Below are 15,712 nucleotides of genomic sequence, written 5' to 3'. Positions count from 1 at the left end.
GACTGGGAGAAGGCAATGGCAACCCACTCCAGTACTCTTGCCTGGAGAATCCCATGGATGGAGGAGCCTGGTAGGCTGCAGTCCATGGGGTCGCTAAGAGTTGGACACGACTGAGTGACTTCACTTTCACTTTTCACTTTCATGCATTGGAGAAGGAAATGGCAACCCACTCCAGTGTTCTTGCCTGGAGAATCCCAGGGACAGAGGAGCCTGGTGAGTCTATGGGGTTGCAGAGTCAGACACGACTGACATGACGTAGCAGCAGCAGCAGCAGCATTTGATTGACTCTCCAAGCTCTGTCAGAAAACCTCTCCTAACATTCATTGCCAGCTCTGACACATACATATAAGCCCCTGATAATTTAGGGACTGTCAGTACTTAATTGTGAGACTTACTGTTTTATTTTATAGTTGGTATCCTTTTTATGAAAATTCAATAATAATCATTCACATCAACCACAGTAGAAACAGTAGTAAGTCTGTCTGGTAATTGTTCATCCAGAAGCATCTACATGGCAATACCATTATCACCCTGACAAAATTATTAAAATATTATTATTAATCTGGTAAATTTATGGGTGGGAATATGTAAGACACTCAAAATATTTGCACAGTGCTTTAATTTAACAAAACATTTTTTTCATATATTACTCTTTTTAATCCTCAGTCCCTTGAGAGAGATATTGTTGACCTTGTCTTACACGAAGAAACTCAGTCTTGGAAAGGATAAGTAACTTTTCCCAGTTCCTCGGGTAGTATCAGGGATACATTAGCTGATCACTGGGGCACCTACTATAAGATATTAAGTGCTGCAAAATCTTCAAAGTCTTAAAATATGGTAGAGTACACACCCCAATATAAAATGTAAACAAAATGCTAAAAAAGCACAAATGAAAGAGACTGATGGGGTCAGGGAAAGTTTTATTTGAAATGCACCTCTGCAGTTCAGAATGCTAAGCCTATTATGTCAAACAGACAGCCTAGAGAAATCCAAAATAAATAGTATGCCAGTTATTTTTTCAGAGGAATTTAAAATTAGGATGATTTTTTTTATCTTTTTCCTTTTTCAAATTATTTTCCCATTTAGGTTATCACAGAACATTTTTCCCAAAGGCCAGCTTCCCCTCAACTGACAATCAGTGGGCAAGAGCTTTTATTGGTGGAGGGAGGGGGTTACATGCAGAAATAGCACAGTCATCTCTGACAGTCATCTTGAAATTGATTGTTTTTAGTAGAGTTAGCCTTCAGTTTCCAGATTGGTGTGTTCCCATTTCCTTGACGGCAGTTCCTGGAATTGTAGTAGCTTACGTCATGGTTGTGATCTGGCCATCACGTAGTTACCTTCTTCCACCTGGTAGGGGTTTCATTATTTACAAAACAGCCCAAAAGACATGGCTCGGAATATTATCTATAGCCCTTGAGGAGAAATTAAGTGTCCTTGACTTTACTTAATGACTGAACTATGATTATTTTGTCCTGTTTGATAGTTTTTCTTTACTTCTGCATTTTCTCACTTCTCTGTTTATGCTTATTCTTTGACTAAAGTCTTTCTGTGTGGACCACAATAAACTGTGGAAAATTCTGAAAGAAATGGCCATACCAGACCACCTGACCTGCCTCTTGAGAAACCTATATGCAGGTCAGGAAGCAACAGTTAGAACTGGACATGGAACAACAGACTGGTTCCAAATAGGAAAAGGAGTACGTCAAGGCAGTATATTGTCACCCTGCTTATTTAACTTATATGCAGAGTACATGAGAAACGCTGGGCTAGAAGATGCACAAGCTGGAATCAAGATTGCCAGGAGAAATATCAATAACCTCAGATATGCAGATGACACCACCCTTATGGCAGAAAATGAAGAAGAACTAAAAAGCCTCTTGATGAAAGTGAAAGGAGAGTGAAAAAAAAAGTTGGCTTAAAGCTCAACATTCAGAAAACTAAGATCATGGCATCTGGTCCCATCACTTCATGGCAAATAGGCGGGGAAACAGTGGAAACAGTGTCAGACTTTATTTTTGGGGGCTCCAAAATCACTGCAGATGGTGACTGCAGCCATGAAATTAAAAGACACTTACTCCTTGGAAGGAAAGTTATGACCAACCTAGATAGCATATTAAAAAGCAGAGACATTACATTGCCAACAAAGGTCCGTCTAGTCAAGGCTATGGTTTTTCCAGTGGTCATGTATGGATGTGAGAGTTGGACTATAAAGAAAGCTGAGTGCTGAAAAATTGATGCTTTTGAACTGTGGTATTGGAGAAGACTCTTGAGAGTCCCTTGGACTGCAAGGAGATCTAACCAGTCAATCCTAAAGGAGATCAGTCCTGAGTGTTCATTGGAAGGACTGATGCTGAAGCTGAAACTCCCAATACTTTGGCCACCTCATGTGAAGAGTTGACTCATTGGAAACGACCCTGATGCTGGGAGTGGTTGGGGGCAGGAGGAGAAGGGGACGACAGAGGATGAGATGGCTGGATGGCATCACCGACTCAATGGGCATGAGTTTGAGTAAACTCCGGGAGTTGGTGATGGACAGGGAGGCCTGGTGTGCTGCGATTCATGGGGTTGCAAAGAGTTGGACACGACTGAGCGACTGAACTGAACCGAACTGAAAGTCTTTCTGCAAACAAAAGGCAGGCAGTTGACACAGAGGGAACGGGTTAATAGGGTCCTGCTGAAGCATAACCGTTTCAAATGGAGATCTCCTCTTTATGACCATCAGGAAGGGTGGCAATAGAGATGGGATAATTGAAATGAATGGGGCTGGTAAGATACAATGGATGGAGCCCAATTTAGGACCAATCTTTACTATTCCAAAGGAAAAGAGAAACTCTGAATTCATTTCGTGTCACTTCAGGAACTGGCCTAGACTATCATGTAGTCTTCTAAGGACTCCATCCAAAACAAAGACTAACTAATAGAACCCAAAGGAGAATGCAGGAGATTACATATATGTATTTATTTATATTTACTATAAATATATATATATTTCCTTTGAGAGTAGAAACTTTGGTCCAAACTTATTTCCCCAGGGCCTAATAGAAAGGCTGGCACAGAGTTGGAATTCAATAAAAATCTGTTGAGTAAATGAAAACAGCTTGGGGATCCAGCTCTCTTCTCTAAAGGCTGTCCTTAGAGGCAGTGAAATGAAGACATCAAGAATGTCAGCATAGAGTGAGAGTTGGGAGTAGGTGAAATGGGTGAAGGTGGTCAAAGGTATAAACTTCCAGTTATAAGATAAATAAGTTCTTGGGAGGTAATGTGTAGCATGGTGACTTTAGTTAACAGTGCTCTATTTTATATCTGAAAGTTACTAATAGAATAGATTTTAAAAGTTCTCATCACAAGAAAAAAATGTGTAACTATATGAGGGTAAATTTATATTGTACACCTAAAACTAATATTAACATTAATGTCAATTATATCTCAGTATAACTGGGGGAAATATTTTTAAATAAATAAATAAAATTTTAAGCCCATATGGGCCCATTTGGCTTGACCAACCAAAAAAGTAATAATGATTTTAAAAGCTGATATGTGAATTTTAGATAACATTTAGCCAGCAATTTTGGTCCTAATCATAGGGCATTAGAGAATATTCTGGCTTTTTTCATTAATGCAATGTAGGTTATTTTGTGATAGAGGAAGCAAAAGCCTGTTTGCCTATTTCCCTTTTTGCTGTACATCTGATGAGTTCCATAAAACTTTTAAAATTTCTATGAATCAGGAAAAATGCTCAGCTCTTAAAACTAGGTTGTCTGAGTTTGAATCTAATCTCTGAACAAACCAGCCTTCTCAACTTGGATGAGTTTCTGTGCCTCTGTTTCCTCATCTGTAAAATGGGGATAATGGAACCTCAGAGTTTATTGTGAGAGTTCGATACATTAACACTTAGAAACAGTCCCTGGCACAAGCTAAGCATGAAAGAAACGTTAGTTATTATTATCCCTCTCATTAACTAAGGATAAATCAAGAAGCGAAACCCCATCTTCCCACAAAAGGACTCTTTCACTCAACTGCCTGGTTTCCTCTTATAAGGCAAATCTGAATTTCATCAGCTAAAGTCAATCCAGTCTTTCCTGAGTCCTTTTAACTTTCTCCTGGGAGTCTACCTAAAGTTATTTTTACCGAAAGGAGATAGTTATCATTCAGAGCAAGAAAACAGAGCAAAGAATAGATTATCCACAGCCTTCACATACTTTTTGTGTTTCAAGCCTTTAATTTTTTTTTTTCCCTCAATGTAGCAGTCACATTCCTAAGAGAGGCTCACCAGGGTAGGTGATATCTTTGCTCTGGGAGATAAGTGAAGATGTATCCTAGCAATCAAGTCACATGGCAGGGCCTTTCAGCCACTTTCCTTCCACCTTTATGGTTTCCATGTAGGCAGAAAATCTGAAGTCTTTGAGTGGATGGGTGAGTTTTCATCAACTGAGATCATATTGCATTTAGTTGCAAAACTTACAGGTAAAGTAAATTGATAGAAATGAACATAATCCCTGAGAACAATATTTAATTCAGACAAGATTCTTTAGATAAGACAAGGAAAGGCCCAAAGACCCTAGCAAGAAGAAATGTTGATTGACCAATACAGGGACAGGTGTCATCATCCTATACATCACAGAATCACGGCACTACTAAAACATTGCATGGTCAGTACCTCCTGCCCCTCCTCCCACCACCAAGACCACCAAGCAAGATCACACTTAAGTATCCAAGTCAGATGACTCACCTAATCTTTCAAATTTGCAAACTCTCCCAAAGAGAGTCCACACTTCTATTTACAACCCACTTTCATCAAAAGGCTCTTTAGTTCCTCTTCCCTTTCTGCCATTAGGGTAGTGTCATCTGAATGTTTGAAGTTATTGATATTTCTCTTGGCATTCTTGATTATAGCTTGAGCTTCATCCAGCCTGGCATTTCGCATGATGTACTTTGCATGTAAGTTAAATAAGCAGGGTGGCTATATACAGCCCTGACGTACTCCTTTCCCAATTTGGAACCAGTCTATTGTTCCATATCTGGTTCTAACTGTTGCTTCTTGACCTGCATACAAGTTTCTCAGGAGACAGGTAAAGTGGTCTAGTATTCCTATCTGTTTAAGAATTTTCCATGATTTGTTGTGATCCACACAGTCAAAGGCTTTAGCATAGTCAATGAAGCAGAAGTAAATGTCTTTCTGGAATTCCCTTGCTTTTTCTGTGATCCAATGCATGTTGGCAATTTGATCTCTGGTTCCTCTGCCTTTTCTAAATCCAGCTTATACATCTGGAATTTCTCAGTTCGTGTACCAGCTTGAAGGATTTTTAGCATTACCTTGCTAGCATACGAAATGAGTACAAGTGTGGTAGTTTGAACATTCTTTGGATGTATATATTTGTTTTTATTTTTCCTTGATGTCAGAAATACTGAATATTCTACCTTTCTTATCATTCCATTCTCTCCTTCATTAGACCCTCTTACTTCTTCACTCTGCCATCTGTCAAATGTAAAAAGTACCATGTCTTTAAATCACATATCTACACGAATAATCTCCAGATTCACCTCCAACCCTAACTTCCCTCTCTGCTCCCTTTTCTAATTGTCTAATGGATAACTCCTCTGGTAGTCAAATTCAATAAAATTAATTGTCATAAACATGAATAGAAATAAATAAAAATATTCTTTCCCCCCAAAGCTGATTTCTACCATTTATGTTCACATAGCAGCCATGCTTTTGAGTATCGAGGTTCAGAGCCTTCAAGTTTTTTTCTCTCTTGCTCATGCAAATTCTTGCTAATTCTGGGCATTTTAGCCACCATAATATCTTTCATGTCTATTCCTTCTTTTCCTTCCTTGCTCAGCATCATTAGGCCTTCCGGACTTTTGACCTGAATTATTGCAATGGCCTTTTAAGGAATCTTCCTGCTTCTTAGTGAACATATTCCTGTCCATCTTCTATACTTCAATTTGGAATGCAACGATCTGATCAGAACACTCTTGTACCTATAAAACCTTTCAGGACTTCCAGTATAGGCATGGCAACATAAACTTATCATTCTCTTCTTTTCCTAGAAAGCTTCAAAAATCAATAATGAAAGAGGAAGAAAACAATAAGGCAAAATTCCATTTTTGGTGAACTAGGAAGAATTCCAAAATATTTGTATATGTGGGACATCTGTGGGAGGAAAGGGTAAAAGCTGGGGTGAGAGAAACCAGCAGTGGCAGTCCTCAGAAAACACCAACAAAATTATGATTACTCAGTGTGAGGAACACCCTAAGGTACAAAGTTCTTTCCTTTGTCTAGAACAGAATCTATAAGAATGAAAGTGAGTTGGATGGTGGTAGGAGACTCTCCTGATCTTGACTTAGTACATATGAATAGAGGAGATGAGCCACATACAGAGTTATTCAGATAACCCATGTTCTCAGGAGGGAATTTTCTCATGGAAGCTGGAAAGAAAACCTTCCAGCTGTAAATAATAACTAACCTTTAGTGCTACCCTGGACCTTTTATGACCCAACTCACTAAATGATAAATACAAAAAAAAAAAAAAGGAATTAGCATACAGATATATTCTAAGAAAAAAAATAACAAAAGAGCAAAATGTGTTCACAGAAGACTAATACTCTATAAAAAAATGTTTTCAGGGAACAGATGAACATTATGAATAAATATTTTACCATGAACTTTAAAAAAGTTAAATCTCAATGAAGCACTTATCCATGAAGAAGTACTTCAGAGTTGGAATACCAAAATTCAGGTGAGAGTGGATGAGGCAGCAAGAGAAGATAAAATGCACTCAGGAATGAAGTGTGTGTGTCGGGGGTGTGGGGTGTGGAAATAAAATGATCATGGAATTGCAGAAGAAATGGGAAGCAGTACAAGATCAAATATACATTTTGAAAAACCTAGTGCTGGACGCAAAGACTAGAAATGAGGGAAATAAAAATTAAATTAAATTAAATAGAGTTAATTGGGATTAAAGAAAAGTTATGTTTGTAGAAGATAGAAGAGAGATCCAACATAACTGGTGACTCCACAAAAAAAAACCCAAATAATGGATCAAAACAAATATTTTGAAATATAATTACATAATTTAAGAATATAATTTAAGAATTTTTATTATAGAATTTTAAAACCTTGATCTGGATATTGAAAGGGCCACTTTATGCCAGGAAAAAAAAATGGACTCCAAATTTTCAATACACACACTTAAAATCCTAGTGAAGTTACTGAACTTCAAAGAAAAATAAAAGCTACTTTGGGCCTCCAGGAAAAATAATCAAGTCTTTTATGAGGTGAAAATCAAGCTGGCTTCAGACCTTCTTTCAGTATCATTCAATGCCAGGAGACAACAGGGGAACAGATTTTATATTGAACCGATGTCATTCAACTGTAATGACTACTAAAAAATTAAAACAGTCTAGAACTTTGGAAATACTTTTCTCTCAAATTCCTCTGAAAAAAATATTAGAGAATTCAAGCTACCAACCAAGAGATGTTTGGTTGGTAAAATCACTGTGAGCACTGATACTAAATTCTAATAGAACTAAGATAAAAATAGGAATTTGAGTAACAGAGAGGAATATAAATATTACTTGCCATAACAAGGTAGAAATAATACAGCAACAAAAAAATTGAGTGAAGGAAAAAAGGATGAAGGTAGAATTGCTAGGCTTTTTGCCCAGTATAATATAATATCCCTTTTGCCTAAGGAATATAGTTTGAGACACAACTCAAGTATTATAAAAAGAAATATAATCATATTTGACAGCACAGAGTAAAACATAAAAATATAATCTAATATTCTAAGATTGAACGGTGGAGGAAAGGAAAGGGAGAGAAGGTGCATGTACATGCACTAATTTTATCATGATCACAGTAGAAAACTAATGCATGCCATCTAGAGAAACATAACTGTGAGCCCCAGTGTAGATCAAATGAATCAGAATTACCATTTAAACAAGATCCCTGGATATATCATATGCACATTAAAATCTGAGAATTGATACCATGACAAATTATCATAAACTTAGTGGCTTGAAATAGCACAAATTTACTCATAATTCTGGAGGCCAGAAGTCTAAAATTAAGATGTTAGCAGGGTTATATTGCTTCTAGAGGTTTCAGAGGAGAATCATGCCCTTGCCTTTTTCCGCTTCCAGAGGCTGTCTTCATTCGTTTACTTGTGGTTCTTGCCTGACATAAATCTTACATCAATCCAACCTGTTGCTTTTGCCTTCATATACCCTGCTACTACTTTGATCCCCTTGTGTTCCCCTTATAAGAACTCTTGTGATTCCATTGCATTAGGCCCACCAGATAATCCAGGACAGTCTCCCCATCTCAAAATCTTAATCACAGCTACAAAATTCATCTGCCATATAAAATAACAGCATCACTGGTTCCCAGGATCAAGACATTGACATGTTTAAGAGGTGGGGGCACCATCAGCCTACCACAAACTCCATTTGTTCAAGTCTCCTTCATTCATCCCCTCTCTCAGCAAATTCTACTTCCTCCTTAAGGTGGCTCAGACTCAACTGACAGCAAGTGCCCTAGACTTATTTGTATAGATTTCACAACACTTACCACTGTGTCCTTTGATATAGTGATTTGTATATTGGTCATATCTGTCTTTTTTTCTCATTCTACCTTCATTTTTATTAGATTGCAATTTCTTTGAGGGAAGAGTTTGGGCATATGCTTCCATTCCCACACTCTACTGAAGGTGCACATGCTGATTTCATCAAGGACTTCTTAATTGCCAAATTTAGTGCACACTTTTGGGTTCATTTATTCATCCAACAAATAGTCATTAAACATCTATTATGTGCCGAGCCCTGTTCTGAACTCTAAGAATACAACCATGAATAAAGAAGAGGCAGTCCCTGACCTCCTATAGACATCCTGGTAAAGGAAATAAGTAACAGACTAATAGATACATGAGCCAGTTCCCAGTAATGAGAAGAATTATGGAAAAGGAAGACCAGTCTTTTTCATTTGCCCTCTTTGCCACCTTTGCCCTATTGACCATTCCCTCTTTCTTGAGAATCTGTCTTCCATAGTTTAGGGCACTATGACCACTAGTTCTCCTCCTATCCTTCTAGGGGGGTTTGTTTTGTTTTTTGCTTTCTTTCTAAAACTTTGCTCTACGTTCATACTTTTTAGGTGTTACTGTTATTCATTTACCCATCCTCTGCACTCTTCTTCCTGTCACCTTCATGCTAATATTCCCCAATTCTCTTTCTCCAGGCCTGACCCCTGCCCTGCCCCAGACCTCAATATCTTGTGGCCTCTGATCATTCCCATCTGAATATACCGCAGGCATTTTAAGCTCAACATATGCAAGAATGGATTTTCCTGCCCCCAAATGCTTGTGTTAATCTCGCATTGCCAATCTCAGTTGGGCTTCCAAGCTAGAGACAAGGTGATCACCTTTTACTTCTCTTTCTCTCTTGCCTCCCACTTTAAATTTCACCAAAGCCTATCAGTTTTGCTTTCTAAATATCCCTCCATCAAAGATGCCTCTTCAGATTCTCATTATACCTTTCCTAGAATATTGCAAAACTTTCCTAACTGCTTCTCTTCACTCTAACCCAATGCTCTTCCAGTCCATTCTTCACACTTCTCCCAAAGTGATTTTCCTAAGACATAAATCTGACTGCATTGTTTCTGATACAGAATCCTCCAGTGGTTTCTCCATGACTTCAGGATAAAACAAAACTCCATGTAATTTATAAGTCCTTCTATTCTAGCTTCATCTTTCTCTGCTTCTAACTTGTACTGTACCCCAAATGTTGAATCTTCAGTGTCTTCCCATCAATCTTCCAAATTCACTGAGCTGTTTAACCCCCCAGTCTTTGCATACACTATTCCCTTTTCTAGAATACCTTTCTTCATTTCATTTGTTCTAAATCCCTTAAAACCATGTGTGGCCATTACTTATGCATTTAAATCCTTCCTGATCACCTGCAAAAAGAGGACATAATAAAACCATATTTTAATTCTTATACCTACTTGTATTCATTTCTCTAGCAGGGCCTTTGCACTTGATGTTTCCTTCTTCTAGAATGTACCCCCCAGCCCCCACCCATTCTTCATAGGATGGCTTTTTCTAATCATTTAGGTCTTTGTTCAAGTGTTATTACTCTCAGGCAAGTCTCCTGTTCACTCATTTTAACAGAGCAGCTCCACCACCCTGATCATTATCAGTACCATCCTCAGACCTGTGTTTTAAAGGGCCTTCTCCACGGTCATCTGGGATCCAGCACCAACTAGGGCTCCAGTACGATGGGCAGGAGGGAGAGGAAGGTGGACACTGAGCCCATACCAGACCTGCATAGACCCCAGACCCATTTCAATACTTCAGGGCATTTTTGAAACTTCTATTTCTTACATGGGGTCAACCAGATGCCCCAAAGAGCTCTCAGAGTTGTGCTGTGAGGTTATCCAACGGCTTCATGTCCAGCCCTGGTTTCAGGAGGGCAGCCTAGCCAGCAGATCACTCCAGCTGACTGGCACAATACTTTTGTCCTGGGGTCATGTGAAATGGGTCACCTGAATGGTACTGCCACGTTGATTTGGAATAACTCAAACTTTTTATATATACACAGGTCCCATATAACCTGGGAATCATACTGCTCCTTCATAGCACTTATACATTCTGAAAGTATACTGTTTAACAATTTCTTTATCTTTTTTCTGAGTGTCACACCTCCTGTAGTAAAAGTAAGTAGAAAAGAGTGACCTTAGCTATCTTCTTCACTATCAGACATTCAGTGCTAAACAGTTTCTGAAACCGAAGTTATTCAGTAAATATCTGTTGAGCAGGTAAGTGTATGATTGCATGAAATAGGGTATTTAATTATAGACTTCTCTTCATCTCTAGAATATAAACTCTCAAGATAAAGAATTTTGTCTTATTCACCTTGATCTTCATACTGGCATAGTGCTTGCCATATGTGAAGGCATGAAGTTAGTATCTTTGAATGCATAAATACATGAATAAACAGATGAATGAGTGAATGAATGATCATGTATTATTTAGACTCAAGGTTCTTAACCTTGTCCTCACAGTTCTGATGTGTAGATAAGGTTAAGAACCTCTGGTTCTTAAAAGCTTTTAAAAACTGCAATGCCCAGGGCCAGTTAAATCAGAGTCTCTGAGGATGCATCCCAGGCATGATTCCTTAAAATTCTCCAGAAAATTTCAGTGTACAACCACAGTTGAAAATAGAGTGACCAGCCATCCAGGTTTGTGGAGGACTAAGGCATCTCCCAGGATGTAGAAATTTCTCTGACAGTACCAGGCAAACTTGGATAGTTGGTTACCCTAGTTGAGAACCACTGATCCAAACTGTCAATGTAGCACTGTTCTTGAGTGATATATTTTCAATTTTTGAAAAGTCAAGACTCATCAGCTTCATGCTTTCACTTGACACTTATCCAATTACATTCAGGCAGCTTCTGTTGACCTCAGTGACTGCTTCCTGCTATGTGTTCGTCTTCAGATTTGTGTGACTACAATTGACTTGGGTGACATACAAATGTGTGGCATGCAAATGGCAAAGGAGATGGTTAAACCATTACAGCAGGTCAGCAAGGCCCAACAGAGCAGTGAAGCCTCCTCACCCGGAGGTAGCATGAAGGGCTGCTCTTCCAAATGCGGTCCAGTGAGCCTTCACTTTTTATTTTCCTTCAAAATATTGACAGTACATTCTGACGTATTCCTATGTATTGCTTATTTATGTCAGTTACCCTGGTATGAGCTTACAGTTCCTGCTGTTGTCTGAGGAGACAAGAAATACCTTTCTTAATGGAAAAATCCCTATGTAAATTGAATTAATATTAATCAGTCCAGTTAGTATAATTCCTAATTAATTTAGTACAAGTATGTGATTTCTACTGAACCCATCAATGTCTGGACACCAGAATCAGAAATGCCCTTTGACTTCTGAAGGGAACACAGCGCCAAAGCTGTCTAGGGCCTTGTTATTCAAAGGGTGGCCCTAGATCAGCAGCATCAGCTGGGAGCTAATTAGAAATCCAGAAACTCAGGTCCCACCCCCAGACCTACTAAATCAGAATCTTTAGAGGTGGGGCCCAAAAATCTGTGTTTTAAAAGGCTCTCCAGTTTATGTGTATGCATGCTCAAATTTGAAAAGGGCTCATCTAGAGAACACTTGCCTAATTCTTCACATCATTATCTCAAAGTCCAGACGGTAAGCAGGGAAAAGAAGTAAGTGGGTCAGTTGTCCCCAAACTCTGCTGCACATTGAAAATACCTGGAGAACTTAAAAATTATCAGTTTGCCACCCAAGGCACTGTGATATCATTGGTTTGGGGTGTGACCTAGGCCGAGGGATGGTTTAAAAGATTCCCATGTGATCCTAATGTACAGCAGAGACTGGGAGTCACTGATACAACAGCCATATCCCCAGCTTCTTGCTTTGGGCTTCTGCTGCCAAAGAACCCAGAGGAATGGGCAACATCGGCATTTTCTATCCTTCCTTCCTTCAAACATCCGAATCAGCAGTGACTCTGCATCTCCCCCCTGGCATTATGAATGCTTATTCGGTTTCCTCTCTGTTGGTAGCTGTTTGATCTTTAACTTCTCTGGACCTCAGTATCATCTGTCAGATGGAGACAGTAAGACCTAGTTCCAAGGATTATTTGGGACTTTACATATGATAACATGTGCATGTGCCCAATTTGCCATCCAAAACATCCGAGCCAGGTGACAGCGTTACCTCTTCATGCTGCTCCCCTGGTGGTACCGGGGGCCATCCAGCAGCATGAAGTCGAGCGCATGTTTAGGGATGTCTCGTGCTCTAAACACCGAAGATATCAATGAATTGAAATAACCCTGTTTGCATACGAGTTCATTTATATGATCTCATTTCAGTCTCACATCTCAGCTGGGTAAACAGGATAACTCTCAGTGTCCCCGTTTTACAGATGAGAAAACGGGGGTTTAGAGAGGTCCAGTACCACACAGCAGCAAACGGCAGACTCAGACCCTCTGACTGTAACCCAGTGTTCTCTCCACCTAACCATCCTCAGTTTCACATCCAGCTGCTTGGCAGTTTGCATTTTTGGACAGGATGCATTGACCTAGACCAGCTCTGTCCCAGTAGACCATCTCTGTGATGCTGGAACTGTTCTGTATCTGCACATTCCAGTTCAAAGGCCACCAGCCACATGTGGCTACTGAGCATTTTAAGTGTGGCTAGTATGGGTGAGGAGTTAAGGTTTTAATTTTATTTAATTTTAATTAATTTAGATTAGTCACATATAGAGGCTTCCCTGGTGGTTCAGTGGTTAAGAATCTGCCTTGTAATACAATTGCCTTGTAATGAGTTCAATCCCTGATTTGGGAAGATCCCATATGCCTAAGAGCGCCTAAACCCGTGAGCCGCAACTACGGAAGCCCAGGTGCCTAGATCCCCATTCCCTGCAACAAAAGGAACCACCACAATGAGAAGTCCATGCACTGCAACAAAGACCTAACACAACCAAACATAACATAAACTTGCTTTTTTCGCTAAGTCACTTCAGTCGTGTCTGACCCTTTGTGACCCCATGGACTGTAGCCTGCCAGGCTTCTCTGTCCATGAGATTCTCCAGGCCAGAAAACTGGAGTGGGTTGCCATGTCCTTCTCCAGGGGATCTTCCTGACCCAGAGATCAAACGCATGTCTCTCATGTCTCCTGCATTAGCAGACAGGTTCTTAGCACTAGCACCACCTGGAAGCCCTATAAAAAAAATAAGTAAATCTAAAAATAAAAAGTCGCATGTAGATAGTGCAGCTCTAGTGACGGAGTATGGAGGAAAATGGGAAACTGAGAAGTTATTCAGTGGTTTGTACTCAAAAATCAAAGTAAACCTCAGCCACTTTTTTGCCTTTCTCTTTAAAGATCTTAACTCTTTCAGTAGGGTGTTAAAGCCGGCTCACTAGTTGGTGAGGGCACCATCACTGTGCAATATACAATCCAAATCCTTGAAACCTGTGATTGGCCAGCAGAAACAACATATGTTGTAGAGCAACGCTTCTCAAACATCAGCATGCACAGCAATCACCTGGGAGCTTGTTGAGGACAGATTCTGATTTAGTAGGTTGGGGTGGGGCCTGAGGTTTGCATCTCTAACAAGGGCCCAGGTGATGCTGCTGCTGCTGCCCCAGGGGCCACACCTTGACTGGAAAACAGTAGAGCAGTGATCAGGCTAATAGTGTCTTCCTTACCCCTGGGGGCATTTGGCAACGTCTGGAGATAGTTTTGATTGTCATGACTTGGTGGCAGAGGTGATATTGGCATCTGTTGGGTTAAGTCCAGAAATGGTATTAAATATTCTACAACGTGTAAGACACTATAATTATCCTGCTCAAAATGGCAATGGTGCCAAGTTTGAGAGCCCTCCCTATACAGCCAAGTCTACTTTCCAGGAAGAGGAGGTGGATGGGAGAGTGACGGAGCGGGTCTTCTTGATCTAATAACTGGTTGTGTTCTCTCTCTCTTCTGCTTTGTATATGCAGGAGCCAACGCCTCAGCCCCAGACCAACTGAGCTTAGCTTTAGCCTGGAACAGAGTCGACATCGCCCGCAGCCAGATCTTTATTTATGGGCAACAGTGGCCGGTAGAGTATATGTCATCACCCCTGAAAAGCACGCTTGCTGGGGCAAGGGTATTTGTTTTAGGTATCTGAGAGCGACTCCAGAAACCACTGCTTTATCTTTAGGGTAGAAATATTCCTTTGGAGCGGTCCTCATGCGCGGCTCCCTTTCTTATATTTAGGGAAATACTGCCACCTGGTGGTACAACTCCAAATGTTCCGAACATTTCCATCTCTTGCATGGCCTTTGGTAGCAATGTTTAGCTGCAATTAATGCTGTTTCTTTTATATGCCTGAAAATACATATATGAAACAAAATTGTGTTAATTAAAATTAAGAAAGGAGTGGAATTAGCGGTTTGTTTCTGGTTGTCCTGGAGGTTGCTGCCGCCACGTGATGGCACCCCAGGCTGGTGTGGGACCGGGCCGCACGACGGGATGCAGAATTTGCAGGCTTCCATGAGCAGGTGCCATCTGGTCCTGGAGGCTGAGCACAGCCCCCCCCCCCCCCCCCCGTACCCAAGAACAACACAGAGGCAACCAAAGCTTTATATAACCGTTCTTGGTTTGTTTCCCTTAACTGGGTCTACAAAAAAAAAAACCTTGGAAAATTGGCCATTGGCTGGTGTATGCCTGTATCCCCAGGAGACAGCCAGCAGTCTGGAATTTGATTCCTGTGCCTGAAACCACTGAAGGGAAACACCCCGTGTACAGGTCTTTTTCAACCCTTCCTGTGTCCCAGAGAGCTTCTGCCTGGGGTTGAAACCTGGCTTCCTTTAGTGCCAGTGGATTACTAGTGTAGAAAGATTTGTCACAGAGTCTCTGAGAAATTTTGTGAAAGAAATTAAATAAAACCCTAGTAAACAGACCAAATGACCTAAATAGTTACTGGGTCTCCCTGTAGAAATGGGCAAGATGGAGGCAAGGTAATGATACTTGACTAAAAAAAGAAAAAGAGAAAAAGCAGTCTACTTTCTGGTCTATTTACTAGATCCCTCTTCTTGAGTCAGCTGAAACTCCAATACTTTGGCCACCTGATGCGGAGAGCTGATTCATTTGAAAAGACCCTGATGCTGGGGAAGATTGAGGGCAGGAGGAGAAGGGGACAACAGAGGAT

General features: G+C 40.3%; 1 protein-coding gene across 14 annotated transcripts in view; it reads left to right on the top strand.

Moving 5' to 3' along the window:
- TRPM3 (transient receptor potential cation channel subfamily M member 3) overlaps positions 1-15,712 on the top strand; it is an 899,779-nt gene that overhangs the window by 775,099 nt on the left and 108,968 nt on the right. For all 14 annotated transcript variants that reach the window (XR_006338658.1, XR_006338659.1, XM_043891369.1 and 11 more), the window contains one exon: positions 14,520-14,620. Coding sequence is in view for 12 of the 14 variants with exons in the window: in XM_043891369.1 (XP_043747304.1) it covers positions 14,520-14,620 (101 nt within the window). In the remaining 2 variants the exon portion in view is untranslated. The remainder of the gene's footprint in view (positions 1-14,519; positions 14,621-15,712) is intronic.

Source organism: Cervus elaphus, chromosome 29 (assembly GCF_910594005.1).
Source record: "Cervus elaphus chromosome 29, mCerEla1.1, whole genome shotgun sequence".
In the NCBI taxonomy this organism is placed as follows: domain Eukaryota; kingdom Metazoa; phylum Chordata; class Mammalia; order Artiodactyla; family Cervidae; genus Cervus; species Cervus elaphus.
This window is presented reverse-complemented; position numbering and strand designations above follow the sequence as displayed.